Here is a 22,089-nt window from a genome sequence, read left to right on the forward strand (position 1 = left end):
ATTTTAGCAGTAACAAAAGCTGTGATGTTAAAGAAGGTGTTTAAATTACAAGTAAGATTAAAGCAATGCAGTAATACCTTCATTTACACACATAGCCTCCAATATATCTTCACCTGTCTGTGATGCTGCAAACATGGCATTCCTCAGACTGCTTGTGCTGCTCTGGAAATTAAACAATGCTGATTTAGATCACATAAGCACTTTTGACACATCATTGACTTCATGCTTATGTCTTGCATCGCAGGGGTTATGTAGAGCAATAAAATACAGGTTGCTGAAGTATTCTCACTCCAGTATCATCAATTAGGAGATTAATCTAAGCATACAACTGTCAGTTACCCTAAGCATCAATAATTACAACAGGAAGACAATGCAAATGTTACAATTGTCATGAACTTACCCATTTCAAATGAAATATCCTTTACTCCTTTAAGGAGAGAATGCAATTGCTGCCTTCCATAAAAGGAGGGCTTCCTAACAGTCAAGTCACAGGGAAGGCAAACCGCTGTTATGGTGACCTTTCCAGCTAACAGAGACATGTAGGGAAGCCTTGCACTACCCCTGGCCTCTCCTAAGAGCTAGAACAACAGTGTGCTTTTCCCTCTATTTGCTTGGCATGTTACTGTTCTGTTTTGAGTTAATATGCTTACTGTAGTTTGTGTTAAAGCTCCTGAACCTCCTTAACCAGTAGTTGCAGAGATTCAGTGCTTTTGGGCACTGAGGATGTTGAAGGGGCTGAAAATAGGAGAGGAAAAATGTACTTGTCATTAATAACCACCTTCCATATACAATCCAAACTTGTTGGCTGTTCCAGTCTATTTAAGGAACTCTGCAGCTCTTTTAGTGTAGAGTTTAGTAACAGCTGGAGATGAACTGAGGCAGTCATATGACATCATTGCCGTTTCCACTCCCAATTCCTCAAGCCTGGACATCTTTGCAGAAACACAGAAAAGATGCTGGTTTCCACAGTGCAACAGTAACACATCTTAATAACCAACCATTGTGTAAGTGACAAGTTGGATTTGTGATTTTCAGGTCTTTTAATATGTTTTCTTAATTAAAAAGTTGAGAATACTGTTGTCAAAAATTGTCATTAAAAGATGTTTAAGCAGAACTAGCAGCAAAGTACATAAATATTTAACAAAACATGATAACACTATTGCACTCAGGGGTGTCAAAGGAAGTTCCTGGAGGGCCGCAGTATCTTCTTGATTTTTTCCACCTCAACTCTTAATGTCTTAATTGATCTAATTATTTAATTAGCCAGATACATTTAACGCCTCTCTCCAGGCCTCAGTATATTTTATAGGCAGCTGTACCTGGAATCAAGTGCACATTTTAAACCATCAACTGTAAAATATTTGGATCGATTAAGTAAATTGAAAGCAGTAGTTGGAATGAAAAAGACACTGCGGTCCTCCAGGAACTGAGTTTGACACCCCTGCACTATCTGATATAGGTTCATTTCAACGCAATGTTGTTAAAACACAATCCTTTCATACCTGCAATCTGAGCTGCTTTTAACTTCCCAATTTGAGTTCCCTCATCTCTAGACTCAGCTGGTCTCCCTGCGCTTTCAGAGCTGCTGTCTCTTCGAGATATCTGACCCTGTCCTCCTGCCCTAAACTGAGCCACCTGCCTTTAATGACTTCCCTGTACCTACAAATTAAAAGCAGTGCCAAGGCTTTACAATCATGCTGTTTTTTGGTTTAGTTTTTTCTCAAATTAAGTACTGTTAAACCATTAACAAACATTTAAAAGTGTTTTTATAAGAACAGTGTGTTCACAACGCATTAAAGTTAATTTTCCAGAATATTCAGACAAAGAAAATTGATATTTTCAAGGCTGTTGCTATAGAAACAGAACTTTAACCAATAGAATTCCTAGTCCAAAGTGGAAGTAACTTGCTACCTTTCTCTTGGAAAAGAGGGTGTGGGAGACTTGCAATAAAATAATAAATTAACCCTTTCAGAATATGTCACATAGTATACAATATTATATGTTGTTTATAGCATACTTTCATACATTGCTTTTTAAGAATGTCCCGGCAAAATAAATTGTATGCAGACAGGTCTCGTGTGTGCAACTTTGGTTTGGTTGGCTTAGTAACTGCAGGAACAGGATTTAATTTGTGTTTATAGTTCCCAATCCAGTTCTGAAAGGGAATCACATCTCATTGCATTTCACAAAAAACAGACATTAACAACATACGTTTTTAAAACTCTTGCATAAGTTATGGTGGTTAAAAAAAAGAAAATCCATTACATGAGAGTAGGTGTTAACAATTCATGCTGATATTGGACTTAGATCTCGCCAAGATAAGCTCCAACTAAGACAGAGCTTATTTTACTGTAAACTAATGTGCTCCATCTGCATTTCCTTCCATCTGATGATGTAGATATATTACTGCCTGGTTTTGATGGCTGAAGTATAATGCTGGCTCCAGGGATCAGCCTATTTTGCCTTCCTGGTGCACCAACACACACAACGGCTGCAATGCTGGCTCCAGGGATCAACCACAGTGCAGCCTCCCTAGCGCAACAGTATGACAACCGTCTGGACTGAGCTGAGTAGGGTACATCTCTGGGGTCTTCAAGTGGGCACCTTCCATCCTTGGTGTTTCGTCGATTAGCCCACGGCACCTTAAGAGGGTTCGACAGTGATTCTGGCATCCCAGCATCACCGCCCTCTATCCCCACTCAGCTAAACCCAGCTTACTTACCTTCCTTTACATTGACATTGCTTTCTTTCTACTGTGCTTAAGGTCCCCAACCAGAATCTTTTCATCTCAACCACAACCAGTTGCTGCCCCTCTGCTGCTTCAGATAAGTTATTCACTATGAGTCACAACTCTTGACCACTGAATCCAGTGTCTCTGAGAAAGTGGGTTGTGGAGTGTGCCACAAATCCTCGACAGCCCACCTCCACTGGGTAAACCTGGACTCCCCATCCTCGCTGTTCTGCTTCAGCAGCTAGTTGTTATACAACGAGACATTAGTGCTTCTTCACTTGTAGCATATGTGGAGTAGTGGTTAGAGCACTGTGCTCTTGACTGGAAGAGCGCGGGTTACATCTCAGGTTGGGGACACACTGCTGCTTTACCTAGATTGGTCTAGGTAAAGACAATATGTTTTAACGGCGAGCGTCTGTGTTGTGTTCAGAGAATGTGAGCGGAGTGAATCGGCGGTGACAATTCTGCTCACCGCCGATAATGGCATCCTCCGCTCTGCTCCGCTCTTTCTTAGCTCCGCTCGGCTTTCTTTCATTCCACCACTGCTGTATAATAATAAGTAAATAAACAAGCTGTTTTTCCCCCTTCGTGTTGCCGATTGCAGATGAAAATATGTAATGTACATTCAGAAATGAATACCGTTTAATTGTCCTTATTAATCGCATACTTGACTCAAGTATAACAAACAAACAAAAGAATCGCCACCTATGACCAGCAAAGTAAAACGCCGACATAAAGCACTCAGAGACGTTATCTAATTGAATTTGAAGACGATTTCTCATTATTATTGTTTGGTACTGAAAACATGTGTAAATTTCAGACTTTGCATATGATTCGTATCAAATTGGATAAGGGCGTCTGCTAAGAAATAAATAACTTTTTCAAACCTGAAGATTGCATGTTTGATAACCTTGCATATCAAACAAATGAAAGAAGCACCAAACTTTGGTGTCATTTTTTCTCTCAGACACCCTCCATATACTACTACAACCCACAAACAAATCTGACCAAATACAATGTGAAAAATGTACAAAAATACAGAAAATCAGACAGGGGCAAATACTTTTTCACGGCACTGTGTGTGTGTGTGTGTGTGTGTATATATATATATATATATATATATATATATATATATATATATATATATATATGAAGAGTTTAGATGAAAAACGCGATATACGCCATTCGCACCAAAACTGAGCTAAAGGCAGGATCAGTCATCACAGTGACTACTTTCTGATGTTAAATGTCATTTGTCCTCAAAACACGAAATACAACTCGTTAAATGTAACTCAAATGATTGTTACTTTCCATAACGCGCTATAAACCAGGCTTCTAATTTAGCAAAATCTGACATATCTCGAGCCAATCAGCATGCAGTATCGCAGTCGGGTGACCCTATTGGCAGCGCCTAGGAGGTAAAGTAGCGTATTTAATCTTGTAAATTATGATTTTATGATTAAATGATGATTTTTTTTTTTTCTAACGGGGTCTAGCAATTGATGAATAACCATTTAAAAATAATGCTTAGAAAACTCACTCGATCGGAACTGTGAAACCTCCCTTCATCTCCCTTGCAATGCCAACCCCACTTAATGGTGTTTTAAGTCTGTGTTCTCCCTCTGCGCGGGATGCGAAGTTTATCGTTTTAATTTACTGAAACGAGTTGCATCTCTAGAAGTACCTTTAAGTGTAAAGTCATTTTACAAAAATGTGGAGATTTATACTTGGTTACGACCCTGACTAAAGATGTCATTAGCAAAGGAGCCCGGTTGTACTAACGAGGTCAAACAATAGGTCGCGTTAAACATTTTAAAACTAATAAACAAACAATTACGATAGTGAACACTAGCTTCACACTGGGTGTTATAGTAATTCAACTGACACCTTTATCTCACTCTCTTCAGTGATGAAAGGGTAACTTAATATCAGTATTTAAAATGTTTTATTTGAAAACGTATCTTACTGTAAAATGTGTCTCCTCATTTCCACATGCCGTGTATTATTATAATTATACACAAATATAGAATAAATAAAAATGTAATAAAAAAGCCAAACATAACAGAGCTTTGCAATTGTATTTGATACAAGAATGCGCCGCTCCTCTTACTCTCCTGCCCCGCCGACTCACTATGGCAAGCCAAATTATCATTTAGAGATATCTCAAATTCATTTATAGATATCTCTAAATATTTGAAGATATCTCTAAATATTTGAAGATATCTTCAAATATTTAAAGATATCTCTAAATCATTTTAAGATATCTAAAATACATTCAGAGATATCTCAAAATGATTTACAGATATCTTTAAATTGAGCTTCAAATGAGATATCTAAAATGCATTTTTAGATATCTTTAAATCATTTTAAGATATCGCTAAATGTTTTTGAGATATCTTGAAATACTTTTCAGATATCTGTAAATCATTTAGAGATATCTCTAAATAATGTCCTGTTCATTTAAAGATATCTCTAAATCATTTAAAGATATCTCTAAATCATTTGAAGATATCTTCAAATAACTTCCTGTTCATTTAGAGATATCTCAGAATAACTTCCTGTTCATTTAGAGATATCTCTAAATCATTTGAAGATATCTTCAAATGAACAGAAAGCTATTTAGAGATATCTCTAAATGAACAGGAAGCTATTTGAAGATATCTCTAAATGATTTGCAGATATCTCTAAATGAACAGGAAGTTATTTAAAGATATCTTCAAATGATTTACAGATATCTTTAAATAATATGTGGATTTGGCTAGCATGGTGCGTCAAACTGTCATTTAGAGATATCTTAAAATGAGGGTTTTAAAGATATCTGTAAATTATTTGAAGATATCTTCAAATAACTTCCAGTTCATTTAGAGATATCTCTAAAACATTTGAAGATATCTTCAAATAACTTCCTGTTCATTTAGAGATATCTCTAAATCATTTGAAGATATCTTCAAATGAACAAGAAGCTATTTCGAGATATCTGGAAATGACTTCCTGTGAAAATGCTCTATGTCTTCAATTGACTTCCTGTCTATTTAAAGATATCTTCAAATGAATAGGAAGTTATTTAGAGATATCTCTAAATGAACAGGAAGTTATTTGAAGATATCTTCAAATGATTTACAGATATCTTTAAATGAACAGGACGTTATTTGAAGATATCTTTAAATGATTTAGAGATATCTTTAAAACCCTCATTTTAAGATATCACTAAATGACAGTTTGGCGTGCCATGCTAGCACAATCCATACGGTTTCCATAGTATTTAAAGATATCTGTAAATCAATTTGAGATATCTTTATTTCATTTTTAGATATCTCAAATTGATTTACAGGTATCTTTAAATTAATTTTAGATATCTTAAAAACTGCACAATTAAAGATATCTGGAATTCAATTTAAGATATCTGGAAATGTTTTACAGATATCTCTAAATATTTCAAGATATCTTAAAATGCAATTTGAGATATCTCTAAATGATCATTTGGCTTGCCATACACTCTCTGCCATTTCTCACACACGAAGTAGAAACGATCAGTTTAACCTGAGGTCTGTGCGACAGTTCAAGGCAATCCCACCAGAGGGCGGTGTAGGACAATCATTTGTTCAATGTTCATTCACAGTCAGCTCACACTCGCCATATCTCCTGGTGCAGCTGCTTTCTTTTCAACACTACCTGTATGAAAACAGTATGAGAATGACACCCCTGCTCACAGCATGAAGCAATGATGTCAGATAAGCGGTGTTACATTGTGTTCTTCCCTCTCAGTAACAACAAGGTCCTCGGTCAATCGGTGTGAATGCAGCCTGTGTATTAAGGTACAGGCAGGCAATGCATGTTGACAATGTCTACACTGTACACAAGATCAAACACATCAAGAGACGTTGGGCCAAATGTTTTCAATTGTTTACTCCATGATTTAATTAACTCGTATTTTTTTAAAAAAGAAAAAAAAATGTTAGTTTGGTTCTAGTTTTGTAAAATTATATATATATATATATATGTATATATATATATATATATATATATATATATATATATATATATATATATATATATATATATATGTAGCTCAAACAGCCAGCTATATAGATCAGACGTTTTAAATCTTTTAAAAAAACTCAGACTAGACCAGTTCAGTGCCATGGACAATAACCATCGTAGCTTCATTTCCAGCGCCCTACAGAAACCATTGTGTTACTGTGTAATCCAAATGCACTCCCTGCTTGACTCTGTCTGTCTGTCTTAAACAGTATTGGAACACAACTCATGACACGAAAGAACCCCGTTCTGGTGCTTCACTGTGTAATGAAGAAGACAGAGCGCAGCGCGAGTTCATGGGTTCTGATTGGACATCAGAGAAACATACCGACACACGGAAGAAACGCCCACTGATCCGCTCGGTGGTGCGGCTGCAGACTGGCATTCAGTACTGAGCAGAAACCAACAGAACAGAGACAGAGAACTCATTCAAACTGAATGTACAGCGATAACCATGTTGTATGCAGGTCTTCTCACTGCAGTCTTCTATTTAACCTTTGGTAAAGATGTATTTTTATTGTAATAACAATTTCGTGGATTCAGCAGCAGTTACTAAATCGTGCATAACTATTTTTTTTTATTTTATAATTATTATTATTTTTTTTTTTGTTTTACAGACTGCAGCCGTGGAGATGAAATTAATCAACTCAATGAAACGATTACCTCGAAAGTTAGCAGCGACACAAGGATATTCTGCAATTACTCCCTGAGCAATAGCGCTGACAATGCGTATCTGTTCTGGTACAAGCAGACTCCAGGCAGCTCGCCTCGATATCGATAGGTTGCGGATGCAACCCCGGTTCCCTGAAAGAGAAAATAACCATCAAGGTATGGGACATTGCCGTCAGGCAGTAGGGATTGGCTGAGCTTTATGTCAAAGCTGCCGATAGGCCTCCGCGCAAGCTGCCGTGCAAGCCCGCCCCCTTGGGAGCTTACTATACGCAGCGCGCGGAGAGTCACTTCCTCTTTTGCCCTTCAGGCCGTGAAGGCCTCCAGAGCGACCTCGCGGCTTGATGGTTATTTTCTCTTTCAGGGATCCGGGGTTGCATCCGCAACCTATCGTTCCCTTTCAAGTCGAAAATAACCATCAAGGTATGGGAACAGTGTACCCAAGCCGTCGCGAGGGAGGATTCTCGGCAGTAGGACAGACTTACGTCATAACGCAACTGCGTAGGCAGTACATCTAGGCATATGCGGAGCTGCGCCTCAGCGTCTATGCTCGCAATGACACCTGTCCCAAGGTGGAATAGTCACACCATATTGTACCTACTCTAGACGTCCGCAACCTGAGGCGTCATAGAGTGCAACACAGATGCTCCAAATGACGGAGCAGAGGATTCCAGCACATTTAGCCTGTAAAACCTCATGAAAGTATGCGGCGTAGCCCAACTGGCTGCCGCGCAAATATCAGACACCGGCACCCCTCGAAAGAGGGCCCAGGATGTCGCCATACCCCTGGTAGAATGCGCCTTCAACTGCCCTGGTGGAGGAAGGCCTGCAGATTCATACGCTAATTTAATAGCATCCACTATCCAGTGGGAAAGGCGCTGTTTAGACAGCGGCTGACCCAAAGATCTAGAACCATGGCATATGAACAACTGTTCTGTCTGCCTCACAGTCCTTGTGCGGTCAATATAACACCTCAATGCCCTCACAGGGCAGAGCATGTGTAACCGCTCTTCCTCTGGGGAAGAAAAAGGAGGAGGATGGAACGCCATCAACTCGACTGACTGGTTCATGTGGAACGGGGATATAACCTTTGGTAAAAAGGCCGGATTAGGGCGCATGGAGACCTTAGAACCGTCTCCTGCAAAACGAGTACAAGAAGGATGCACTGACAGTGCATGTAACTCGCTCACGCGTTTTGCTGATACCACAGCCAGCAAAAACGCAGTCTTAATAGATATGAGCTTCATATCCACGCTGTGGAGAGGCTCAAACGGCGCCTTGGCAAGGGCTTCCAGCACCACATCAAGGCTCCACGACGGTAAACTGGTCGTTCTTGGAGGTCGCAAGCGTCTTGCGCCTTTCAGAAACTGAGATGCCAAAAAATGGCAACCAGGTGATAACCCGTCAATGCGTACGTGGCAAGCCGAAATAGCGGCCAAATACACTTTAAGTGTAGAGGGAGACTTACCCTCATCTAACAGCTTCTGCAGAAACTGTAATATCACTGCCATAGGGCAGGAGACCGGGTCATGGCCCTCAGCCAGACACCAACTCTGAAATAATTGCCACTTATACGTATATTGCGACCGAGTGGAGGGCGCCCTCGCACTTTGAATGGTCGATATAACCGCTGTCGAAAGCCCTAAGGCTGACAGGCGCTCCCGCTCAGGGGCCAAGCCCATAGCTGCATGAGCTTGGGGTTCGGATGCCATAGCCCTCCTTGGGCTTGGGACAACAGGTCCGCTCGCAGAGGGAGCTCCCTCGGGCGACCGTGCAACAACTGCACCAGACTCGGGAACCAAATCCTCCGAGGCCACCGAGGAGCGATCAGAATCACTGTCGCTTGCTCTACCCTGACCTTCTCCAAGAAGGCGGGGAGCATCGAAATCGGTGGAAATGCGTACAGGAGCCCTGGCGGCCATTCGTGAGCCAGTGCATCGACTCCTAGGGGGCTGTCGAGGTCCTTCACCGAGAACCATAGGGGGCAGTGCGTGGTCTCTCGCGAAGCGAAGAGATCGACTTGCGCTGTGCCGAACCAGTCCCAAATGCGCTCTACCACCCGAGGGTGAAGACGCCATTCGCCCGCAAGAGGACCTCCTCTGGACAGGAGATCCGCTGCGTAATTGACTCTGCCCGGCAGATGAACTGCACGCAGAGAGGCTAATCGCGGTTGAGCCCAGAGCAACAGCCGCGTTACCATCCGGTGAAGACCTGGGGACCGCAATCCGCCCCGGCGATTGATATACGCCACTACTGTGGTGTTGTCCGACCGCACTAACACGTGCTTGTCTAGAAGCACTGGCAAGAAGTGCCGAAGGGCGAGGTCCACTGCTCTGAGTTCCAGAGCGTTGATGTGGGCTGACCTCCAGGGTCCTGACCACACTCCACGGGTCCCTGTCCCGTTCCAGACTGCTCCCCAACCTTGGTTGGAAGCGTCGGTTGTGATAACTTCCCTTCGGAAGATGGGACCCAAGCGCACGCCCTGGCGGATGTTCGACTGAACTCTCCACCAGCGTAATGCTTCCCAGCAGGTTCGGGATACCCTCAACCTGCGGTGCTTGTCTCTCCGCGGATGCAGCGCGAAGGCATTGAACCAGGCCTGCAGAGGTCTCTGGTGTAGTAAGCCCAAAGGAAGGGCTTGCGAGGCGGCAGCCATCAACCCCAGCATGCGCTGACAGAGCTCCATGCTGACTGTTTCTCTCAACCTGAATAGGGAGAGACACCGCTCTAATGAGGCAACTCTTTGTGTCGATAGGGTCGCTTCCATGGACACTGAGTCCAGATGCAGACCCAAAAACTCGGTCTGTTGGCTGGGCACGAGGCGGCTCTTGTCTGGATTGACCTTCAGACCTAGCCGCTGAAGATGGTCTGTAACCATCACTGTGTGCTGTGCCAACTGCTCCTTTGACTGCGCGCAGACGAGCCAGTCGTCCAGATAGTTCAGCAGTCGAACGCCTTGAACCCGCAAGGGGGCTAGAATGGCGTCCATACACTTCGAAAAGGTTCAAGGAGCTAGAGACAGGCCGAATGGCAGGACACAAAACTCGTAGACCCTGCTCTGAAATGCGAAACGTAGGTACTTCCTGTGACCCGGACAGATGGGAACGTGAAAGTACGCATCTGTGAGGTCTACGGTGGTAAACCAGTCGCCCTGCCGGACAGACTGGACAATGTGCCTGTGCGTAAGCATCTTGAACGACAACACCCGTAGGTATTTGTTCAGTACACGCAGGTCTAGAATAGGGCGGAGCCCGCCGTCCTTCTTTGGCACAAGGAAGTATTTGGAGTAGAACCCCTGGTCGGTCAGAGCAGGGTCTACTAGTTGATGGCACGCTTCTTGAGCAATGCCTGTATTTCTGCATTTAGAGCTGAGGACTGAACCGAGTCCTTCACTGCAGTTACCACCACTCCCCTGAAGGGGGGGGGGTTTAACCGGAATTGAAGGGTGTACCCGGTGATTATAGTTTTGCGCACCCAGATGTCGTTGGTGCATTGTTGCCAGAACAGGAGCTGTGGAACAGTGTAGGGGTGGGTTAACGGCTGCCGGGGTTTCTCAGGGCTGCTTAGGCTGCGCTCGCTCACGAGGGGCCTGACCAGAGCCACGAGGACGTGGTCTGCTACCTCCTCTGGGGCGCCACCCTCCGCGCTGCGGTCTCGCAAATGCTGGTTGGCTGCGTGCTGCAACCCCCGAGGGGGCGGTTTTACTGCCCTGTGGGTGCGCCTGCTGCTGCGGCGGCGCCCTGCGCCATTGACGCTCCTGCGGCCGCCTTGGCTGGAAAGGCTTGCTTGGCCACATCTTAGCCAACTGCTGCGACGCCTCACGCGCCTTGACGGAGCGTTGCAGCATCTCCTCCACCGCTGGGCCAAACGTGTGCCCCGGGGATATAGGAGCATCTAACAACGGGGCCTTATCAGGCTCCTGTACCCTGGCCTGTGAGAGCCATAGCTGCCTTCTTGCTACTACTAAAGAAGCAATGCTCCTGCCCTGTGCTCGCGCATTTAGCTGAGCCAGCCTGACCAACAGCTGTGCAACTGCACCCAGCTCGGTCCTGAGCCCGACGGGTGGGGACTCAGGCAGGTCGCGAATCAGCGCCGCCTGGTAGACTGTCAGGAGGCTGGCCACGTTGGACAGTCTAACTGCCTCTGTAGCCGCGGCATAACCCTTTTTTAGGTGGGCCTCCGTAATCCTACACTGCCTGTTAGGGCAGGAAGGGTCCTTAGCCAGCCCCGAAAGTGTCGGCGTCTTTACTAGCGCGGCGAACGCGGCGCCCACTGGCGGAAACAACGCCAGCCCAGCTTCGCTCGCCCCGTGCATGGTGAAGGCCGAAGCCTTGCGAGAAGTCGCAGGGGCGGAGGCCGGTGCTCCCCAGGTGGACTGCACCTCCTTAATAAAATCCGGGAATGCCGGGAGCATCCTGGACTGAATGGGCGGAGCCGATGGCAATTCAAACAGAGAGCGACGTGTTGGCTCTGATGCGGGCCAGTCCACGCCTAGATGGCGGGCTGCCCTCTCCACCACTGACCAGATAGGGTCATTAGTATCCAGCACTTCAGGGTCGTCCTGCCCAGAGTGCTGGGATGCCACCTCAGGCTCTGTATCTTCAAAGAGCGGGTCTGCATCAGATGCGTCCCTTGAGACAGCATCGGCGTCCCACTCTACTTCCTGGGGAACTGGTGGAGGAGCCATCGGCTGACTAGCGCTGGGTCCGGTAACCATTTCTGGGGCCCGAGGCGCCACGTTCGCTAGAGTCATGAGGAGGGATTGTTGTCCCATCATGAGCTCCATGAACTGCGACATCTTGGAGGTGAGCTCAGCCACCCCAGATGTGTCTTGATGCCGTCTACCCCTTCGAGGGGAGCGGGAGTGTCTTCTCCGGCGAGGCGATCGAGATCTGGATCGCGACTCTCGACGGGGGCGAGCCCCGCGAGAGGAGGGGCTGCGGGAACGTTCCCGAGCACGCCTAATTGGAGACCTCTGACCAGCTGTAAGCTGGGAAGATGGGCTCATAGGCTGAGACGTCGCCGGCAGCGACACGATAGACGATGGTGGGGCCGAGACGGTGTGGGACGAGCCCGAAGATGGGGAACGACCTCCCACCGCCTTCCTAGCTCTCTGGCGTAGGGTGCGTGTTTGAAACCCCGCACATAGCTGGCAGTATGCCCTGTCTGCCAGGGCAGATGCTGCATGGTCCGGCCCTAAACATGCGACACAGTCCTCATGAGGGTCGCTGGCAGGCAACTTGGCCTGACAGGTCACACAACGGTGGAACCCAGACATAATGACGTCAAAGACGAGAGCGAGGTGCGCGTCGTCGAGCGCCGAAGCGCTGGGCACCAAGCGTCAAGCACCTGATGTGCGTGCGCCGAACGCCGCCGCGTCGAGCACCGAGGCGTCGAGCACCAAGCGCCGAAGCGTCAAGCACCGAGGTGCGTGCGTCGACGTCAAGGGTGCGCGCGTTGAGGCGTCGAACGCCGAAGCGTCGAGCACCGAGCGTCGAGCGTCGAGCGCCGAAGCGTCGAGCGTCGAGCGCCGAAGCGTCGAGCGTCGAGCGCCGAAGCGTCGAGCGTCGAGGCGCCAAGCGCCGAGCACCGAGCGCCGAGCACCGAGCGTCGAGCACCGAGGTGCGTCGAGGGTGCGTGCACCGAGCGTGCGTGCGTCGAGGCGCCAAGCGCCGAGCACCGAGCGTCGAGCGCCGAAGCGTCGAGCGTCGAGCACCGAGCGTCGAGCACCGAGGTGCGTCGAGGGTGCGTGCACCGAGCGTGGAGCGTCGAGCACCGAGCACCGACGTAGATGGAAACGTGCACCGAGCGTCGAGCACCGAGCGCCGAAGCGTCGAGCGTCGAGCACTGAGCCCCAAGTGCAGAAGCACTAAGCACCAAGCGCAGAAGCGCTGCACAAAGCGCCGAAGCGCTGCACCAAGCGCACAAGCGCTGACACCAAAGCGCCGGAGCGCGAGTACCAAGCGTGGAACGCAAGCACAGACGCCTAAGCGTCAGCTGACCCGCCAAGCGGAGACGCAAAGTGCTGGTACAGTGTCTGGTGCTGTGCAATACCTACCTGAAGGTGCTGGGGATTTTGCACGTTGGTGGTTGTCTTCCTCTGTATAGTGAAGGGAAAAACTTTTTTTTTTTTTTTTTTTGTGGACGCTGCAAAAGGAAAGGGAGTGTAGTGCAATACCACGTGGCGGGAACGCGCCGCGGGGGGGGACACTGCAGAGCAGACTACCCGCACACACACACGGTTAGCCTAAGCTAGACCGAGGATGCAATTGCGCGTGGCCAAGGCCAACGCAACACGCGTCCGACACACAATGTAAATATATAACAATATAATTACACAAAATATAATATATATAGAAAATATATATACAAAAAACCCACACAGTAAATATAAGGAACAGAGGAAAGACGGGGAGACCACGAAGAACGCAATGCCGAAGCAAAGCGAAAAGGAATAATGTAGACACAAAATATATCCTAAAATAATACAATACAATAATAATAATAATAACTGAAATAAACTCGGAGAAGGGGATAAACCAGCTTCTCAAGCCTAAGCTTAGTGAGTACAATCAGTCAAAATAGCTCTAAGTCCTACCGCTACTGATGCTGAAGGCAAAAGAGGAAGTGACTCTCCGCGCGCTGCGTATAGTAAGCTCCCAAGGGGGCGGGCTTGCACGGCAGCTTGCGCGGAGGCCTATCGGCAGCTTTGACATAAAGCTCAGCCAATCCCTACTGCCTGACGGCAATGTCCCATACCTTGATGGTTATTTTCGACTTGAAAGGGAACTGTTTCATCGCATGAAAGGTTCCACTGATGAATTCCGATCAGATGAAACTGAGGCCAGGTTTTCCAGTCAGTTGGACACATCGCAGAAGATGACTAGTTTAAAAATCGTGAACACGCAGCTGGGTGATTCTGCAGTGTACCTGTGTGCGCTGAGTACCACGGTGCTGTCTTTACATTACTGCCTTCTACAATAACACAGCGCATTCAGTGCGCACTAATTAACCCATTCACTTGAAAAACACACAAACAACATCACATGTCTGTTTTATTTGTGCTGTTGTGGTTTAAACATCTCAGTTACAATGTGTATGTACAGCATGTTATTATTAGGTACTTACGAGAGTGAGAAGTTTAAAACAGCAGTCAAATTAAGGGGGATATCTGATTAACATTCTACAATTCAACATTAATTCAATAGTTTTGCCTTGTGTTCTTTTTAAACACGCTGGCTGCGTTTGCATGTGTTTTATTCAACAGCAGAGTCTATTTACAAACGTTATATTAAGCTCATTAAAACATTTTAAATGTGTGTTTACGATGATTACATAAAGTTTAAGGGATATTTCCATAAAGCATTTACCACCGGGCTTCTATCAAAAGTGTAGTCGTGTTGATATTGGCCTTCTTTCTGATCTTTGTAAAATAAATGAACAAATCAATAATCACTGTCCTGCTTAACCCTCAGCCCCCGATAAGAGACGCAGCGCTGAACTACACTGGTAAAGTTACAATACAGTCCGCTACTCCCTGCCCTGCTTAACCCTCAGCCCTCGATAAGAGACGCAGCGCTGAACTACACTGGTAAAGTTACAATACAGTCCGGTACTCCCTGCCCTGCTTAACCCCCAGACCTCGATAAGAGACACAGCGCTGAACTACACTGGTAAAGTTACATTCAATGTTAGTCCAACACTGACTACAACACCACACCCACACTTGATGAAACAGGCAAGTGAATTAAACTGCTCATTATTAACTGTTCAGAGCTCTGTAGATGGAATAACTGATTCATAATAATAATAATAATAATAGTAATAATAATAATAATAATAATAATAATTTAGTATTTACTTTTTAAAATTGCAATGTATATTACATTCTCAAAACATCTTCTGATGTACGAACATGGATTATCCTATTCTATACAGTACATATTATTAAAAATAATATGCTGTAGCATAGTGCTGAGCAGATCCATCTGTAGCCTTGTTCATACGACCAGCCCCTATATATAGAACGGGCTCGACTAGAGTAGAACCTGAGATATTGAGATCATAATAAACTGGCGACTCAATCTTTTAACCAAATGCTCTGGAATTTAATTTATTAGCAAATGTAGTCTTATTTTCAGCCAGTAGATGGCGGTACAGAACACTCATTTCACTAAAATTAGGTCAGCCCAGCAAAAGGAGATGAGACAGCATACACATGCAGTGCACTCAGTATCTCAGTTAGAATAACAGGTTTAAACAGACGAATACACAGACTCTTCATCGATATCCATCACTGCACTAATTCAATACTGCAGAGTGCCTGCAGACATGGACCTGCTTCTTCTTCTGTGCACAGTTCTTGGAATTATAGGTACAATATCTCGCTGTAGTGCTACATTGTAGGCCTCTTTATAATAACAATTTACAAAATAATAATTCTGACCGCACGTTGTTGTGTTGTAGCCTAAAATCACCTCTTCTTCCCGTTCCACAGGTTCCAGTTTTGAAGATCAAGACTCTGTTACACAATGGCCTGCTGCACTGCATGCACAAGAAGACCAGTCAGTTACAATACACTGCAATTTTACCCATTCAGCTTCCAGCAGCTTATACCTGCAGTGGTACCGTCAGGACCTGGGAGAGCGAGTCAAATACATTCTCCAGCGGTACAAACCAGCTGGAGGGGCTGAAGATGGGGATAAAGCACCAGGTGTTGAAGATCGCTTCTCGGCTTTACTTGACGCGCAGAATAAATACACGTATTTAAACATCAGCGGGATACAGATGCGAGACTCTGCAGTTTTCTATTGCGCTCTGAGTCCCACAGTGAAGGAGGCAGTGTTGAGCTGCTGACAAAAACGTGTCTGTGGTGTTGATGAAAAAGAGACGCCTATAGTCTGCTTGTCGTTCTGTGTGACTACAGCCTCAGCTTGCATGTAAACACTACAAAGTAACGATCATGATGTGCCATTTTTCCATACATATTTTCTCTAAAATAATCCGTTACTAAAGAAAAATAAACAAACTCAAAGAAATATGAACAAAAGAAACACAGCAGTCACACAATTGTTATACGAGCAGTGATGATGTTGCCACTAATGATGAGCAAATAGATAAGACAATGTATCTGAAAGTCTTCTTTAATCGTTTTATTTATTTATTAGCAGTAGGATTCAGCACCGTGGATAGCGACCAGCGCAGCTCCTTGCTCGGCGGACGATAGAGATCGCAGACACTTTACAATTAGGGGGTGATGTAAGGATATGCGGAGTGATTGCGGGTGAAAAACCCCCATAATGCTGCCAGGACCCTGCTCACTGCACCTCTCACACAGGTCAGCACAGTGATCTCTATTCAGAGGACCCTGCTCACTGCACCTCTCACACAGGTCAGCACAGTTAGCTCTATTCACAGGACCCTGCTCACTGCACCTCTCACACAGGTCAGTACAGAGCTCTATTCACAGGACCCTGCTCACTGCACCTCTCACACAGGTCAGCACAGTGGGCTCTATTCACAGGACCCTGCTCACTGCACCTCTCACACAGGTCAGCACAGTGAGCTCTATTCACAGGACCCTGCTCACTGCACCTCTCACACAGGTCAGCACAGTGGGCTCTATTCACAGGACCCTGCTCACTGCACCTCTCACACAGGTCAGCACAGTGAGCTCTATTCATCAATGTATCGCTTACGGATTTTTTTCCCCGAAGGCTTATGATTAGAACCCTGCGTTTTTCACTTGTTTTTAAACCTGTAATTTAGTCCTCCAGCCACACGATGTCGATATAGCCATCACATTAAGCCACGTAATGAGCAATCATTAAACAATCTTCCCATTACATCACGTTAACTATTTAAATTGCTCATCCCATTGGTACAAAACACATATGAGCAGATTAATAAACAGAACACTGTAGATGGCTACTAGCATTTATTTAACCCTTACATTCCTGTGAATACGTATAACAGCATTTTAAAAGGACGTTTTTTCTTCTTCTCAATATTATTTCTGATAACTCATAAGTATAAATACATTATGTATAGGTTTTATTTTGCCACTACAGTTTTACACAAATAATTTGTTTACGAGAAAATTACTTTCTGAATCTCGGTTTTTGAAAAAGCACTCTCCAAAATCCTCAATGTCTTTTAAAAATACTAAATCTACAACAGTTAAAAACATACACACACACACAGAGGGAGACAGGAATCACAAGGAGCCTCGCTCTAAGTGTCGGCGGCTGTTTCATTCATGCTTTCTCCCAACCCACAGCCGAACACAAACAAGTCGAATTCCTTCTCTGATCCTGCTGGCTGTGCGTCCAGCCTCCACTCCAGACAACCCCGGGTTCACATCAAAGACAAAATCCAATCTCTCGAATGGATGAAATCAGGAACTTTTATACCAGGTGCTCAGCTTCTTCAAATGATCCAATTTACGCCTATGGGGGCTGAGAACAGGAGAGCATCAACGTGCCAGTGGGATCTCTTTACAGGTACAAAAATGTAACACTGACGTGCTAGAAACAAACAAACAAAAAAATCGACAAATGAAATTAATACCACAAAACAAACTAATTTGGCTGTTATGCTTAAATGACTGGCTTTCTAAAAAAATACAATTTGATCTTAAATTAATTGATTAATTAATTAATTAATTAATTAATAATCTTCAGCCCAACAAAGCATGCACTCGTAAAGTCAGAAAAATGAACTGAAACACATCTAAGGAAGGTTTTTATATTTATTTAAAGTCTTTATTAAAAAAAAACACTTTTACTGAAAAAATAATAAAAAACAATTGTTCATAGGGACTATTTTCTGTTGTGGAAAGTTATACATCAAAATGTTAATAAATCTTTAGAAACTATACAGATTTCTCCTTTTTTATAAAATGCTTATAAATCCGTTTTATAAAAGCAGTAAGGAACTTGAGGGCATGGGTTGTGCTGGATAGTGTCACTTCTCCAAAACTCTTTACAAGTGGATACTCTGGGCCAGTTCCAGAAATACATTTCACAATGAGCACCAGTCAACAGGTGCAGCCAGCGACTCTGAGCAGTGCATCTAAAACTGTCTCCCTGACAATACAGTGTCTGATTCTGCCATCTACTACTGTGCAATAGAACCAGCACAGTGATACAAAGCAGCGCCCTACTCATACAAAAACCCTGGAGTGTACAGAGGCTAGTGATTACAATGCTCATGGCATTTCCAACTGGATACAGCAGTGTAATGAATTCATGAATTCATGTATTTAATTCACAAGCTTCTCTTTCATTTCAGGTGCACACAGTGAAGACCAGGTGACTCAAAGCCCTGATTCACAGCGAGTCTCAGAAGGAAAATCAGTTCAGATAAACTGTCACTATCAGACATGCAGCTTTGATGCAATGCACTGGTATAAACAAGATCTAGACCAGTCTATTTAAGGAACCCCTGGCTATACAGAGACCGCCAGACAAGGGGCTGCTCCCCCTGGCTATACAGAGACCGCCAGACAAGGGGCTGCTCCCCCTGGCAATACAGAGACCGCCAGACAAGGGGCTGCTCCCCCTGGCTATACAGACCGCCAGACAAGGGGCTGCTCCCCTTGGCTATACAGGTACAGAGATCCAGTCCTGCAGTCCTATACACCTCGTCTATACAAGCTGTTGCGCGATACAAAGCACTTTCAAATGAGTTTATTTGACTTGTTAAAAATAATATATATAATATATAACTCACTCTCTCACACAGCTGGGTCAGACCCCTGGCCCCAGCTCACCTGTTTTCCTCCCCTCGGACCCCCCTCTGGCCTGGCTGTTGTCGAAGATCTGGGTTCGAAGCTCTGAATTCCAGATCTTCCAGGTCCTGACTCACCTGCTGCGCACTCACCTGATGATGGAGGTGTTCTGTGTGGCCACACTGAGACAGCTCCCCGCAGTACACCCAGTGTACAAGGTACTGGGGAGACTGGGAACGGGTGTACCAGGGGACTGTGGATACTGGAAACCAGTGTCTGGGGGGCTGGGGTTACTGGGAATAAGTGTATGAGGGACTGGGATACTGGGAAACATCCATAGCAATACAACTCTCCATACAGGATACAGGGACTGGAGATTCGATCGGATAATTCACTGATTTCGTTCATTAATGGTGAGGCCATGTTGACAGCAAATTCACTGTTTTCAGTAATTGTATATTGGTCTCCTCTCAGCTCCTCAGCTCCTCACCCCTCACCTGCGCTACACGCTGGAGATCAACACCCGCGGGCGCTCCCAGCTCATATCTGAAGATGGCATCTTCAAAAGGGTACATCTGTCTGCCTATCTGTGTGTGTGTGTCTGCCTGCCTATCTGTATGTCTGTCTGTCTGTTTGTGTGTATGCCTGTCTGTGTGCCTGTGTATACCTCTCTCCCCTCTCACTCCCACACCCCCTCCCCTCTTTCATCCCCTCTCGCCCCTCTCATCTCTCTCTCTCTCTCTCTCTCTCTCTCTCTCTCTCTCTCTCAGGTTTCCTCTACAGGGGGTCCTGCTGTCCTCCTCCTCTCTCAGAAAGGGTATCAGACTCTGTCCTACGAGTCTCTTCAGCCCCCGTTAGATTTTCAGCGGCGCGGCGTGATGAAGCTCAGGGATTACTTCTACCGCGAGGACAGCCTGATGCTGTGGAACGCCATCCAGAGGTAACCAGAAACACACCTGAACCAGGAACACAAACACACACCTGAATCAGGAACACAAGCACACACATCTCAACCAGGAACACACACACACCTGAACCAGAAAACACACACGTGAGCCAGGAAGACACACACCTGAACCACAAACACACACACCTGAACCAGAACCACACACACCTGGGCAGGTACCAGGACCGAGCTGCCCTACACAATCTCACTCTCTCTCCTCAGCTATGTCTCCGGTCTCGTCTCTATCTATTATTCCTCGGACTCTGATGTCTCTCAGGACTCGGAGCTGCAGCTGTGGATCCGTGACATCACTGAGGAGGGGTTCGGGGACATCCCCCAATTCGGTGAGGGGGGGGGGGGGGGGCGATTATGGTGGTCTAATCCCTTTAATCTTTGTCCAGATGGTTAATGCATCGTTAATTTGTTAGCTGATTCATTGGCAGTATGTTTTGTGTATGTCTCATTTAATAATAGATTGTGTCTCTCTGTCTGTCTCCATCTCTCTGCCTGTCTGTCTCTCCCTCAGGTCTATCCAGTGAGTTGAGAAGCAGGAAGGAGCTGGTGACTCTCCTCAGTGTGGTGATCTTCACCTGCTCTGTACAGCACGCGGCTACCAACAACGGACAGGTAACCCCTGTCCCCTCACCCCTAACCCATCACCCCTACATCCTGCACAATTCTCACCCCTCACCTTGTGGTCTCCTTCCTGCCCTGCAGTTTGATTGGTGCGCCTGGGTTCCGAACACGCCCTGCACTATGCGCCTGCCCCCACCCACCTGCAAAGATTCTGTTACCATGGAGATGATCATGGAGACTCTGCCAGACATCAGCCAATCCTGCATGGAGATGGCGATCACATGGCACCTGAGCAGGGCACAGCCAGATGCGGTGAGAATCACACTGTCACCTGACTCGGTTCAGTTTCAATAACACCGATGAATGCACTAGAGCCCAAACGCTGGTCTGCTTGACTCAGCTTAGTTTATAATCCTGGAGGTTTTCCCATGCAGTCTGTGACTCGCTGCCTCGCTTTGTCTCCTCAGATTCCTCTCGGACGGCACACTGAGGAGTACTTCACAGAGGAAGCAGCCCAGGCAGAGATACGCAAATTCAATGAGACTCTGAAAGAGATCGAGCAGAAAATAAAGGAGAGGAACCAGAGCTTGGCGCTGAAATACGAGTACCTGAAACCGAGCAGGATCGAGAACAGCATTACTATATAGAGGGAGGACAGAGAAGAGAGGAGACAGGGAGAGGGGAGAGGCATCTACTACTATCTGAAACTTTATAATGGTACAGTGGGGATCCAGTCACAAGACTTTCACCTTATAATGAGGGGAAAAAAGGCTAGTGTAATAGCATTATGGGGGAAATGGGAGCCATGTCCTTAACATGTTATAACATTGTTTCCAATTTTAAGTGTATTTACCCTGACAAGGAAAGCATGAAGAAAATCGGTACAATTATGATGAATGCATTATGGATGTCTCTAGTGTTTTAATGTCCGAGAAATACATTGAATGCAAATTAAGTAAAGGTACAGTTAATGACATTTAAATCATGTTTTGCTAAGCAATTATGACTGAGTGATTAATTTGATTTGCTGATGTAAAACTAAAGAAAAGTATGCTTTGTAATTTGTCCTTTTAACCTCTTTTGAAATTTCAAACTGGAATAAATAAATAACAACCCACCTTGGCTTAGAGTTGGTTCCTGAACAGTGGCTGCCTGTGAATCCTCTGAACACACTGAAGAAAGGGTAGTGTCGCACTGGTAGCAGATATTGGTTGTATTTTGCTATTAAGTGTGAAAACAAATAATTTAATGTGAAAGCACATTGGTGGAAAAAGTCTACATAAATACATACTTGGAGATGAACATGGACATTTGACCTGATTGTATGATTAATATGTTTTTATTTTAGCAGTAACAAAAGCTGTGATGTTAAAGAAGGTGTTTAAATTACAAGTAAGA

At 45.3% G+C, this 22,089-nt stretch overlaps 1 protein-coding gene and 1 pseudogene across 1 annotated transcript; one reads left to right on the forward strand and one right to left on the reverse strand.

Annotated features, from left to right (window-relative positions):
* Positions 1-109: 109 nt before the first annotated feature.
* Positions 110-4,300, reverse strand: LOC131739326 (uncharacterized; annotated as a pseudogene).
* Positions 4,301-15,586: 11,286 nt separating this feature from the next.
* LOC131739327 (polyunsaturated fatty acid lipoxygenase ALOX12-like) lies at positions 15,587-21,808 on the forward strand. The gene is made up of 9 exons (XM_059032690.1): positions 15,587-15,592; positions 15,936-16,151; positions 19,184-19,387; positions 19,652-19,738; positions 19,940-20,109; positions 20,338-20,459; positions 20,642-20,742; positions 20,833-21,003; positions 21,159-21,808. Exons 1-9 carry the CDS (start codon positions 15,587-15,589, stop codon positions 21,336-21,338), a joined length of 1,257 nt encoding a protein of 418 aa, XP_058888673.1. The 3' UTR covers positions 21,339-21,808.
* Positions 21,809-22,089: the final 281 nt, after the last annotated feature.

This window comes from Acipenser ruthenus, chromosome 11, assembly GCF_902713425.1.
Source record: "Acipenser ruthenus chromosome 11, fAciRut3.2 maternal haplotype, whole genome shotgun sequence".
Lineage (NCBI taxonomy): Eukaryota > Metazoa > Chordata > Actinopteri > Acipenseriformes > Acipenseridae > Acipenser > Acipenser ruthenus.

What these genes read in the sequence shown, in the direction of transcription:
- LOC131739327 (XM_059032690.1), top strand. An exon ending in CAGTACACCCAGTGTACAAG is followed by an intron (nt 19,388 to 19,651) that starts GTACTGGGGAGA and finishes TCAGCTCCTCAG; the next exon opens with CTCCTCACCCCTCACCTGCG. An exon ending in CGGGGACATCCCCCAATTCG is followed by an intron (nt 20,460 to 20,641) that starts GTGAGGGGGGGG and finishes TCTCTCCCTCAG; the next exon opens with GTCTATCCAGTGAGTTGAGA.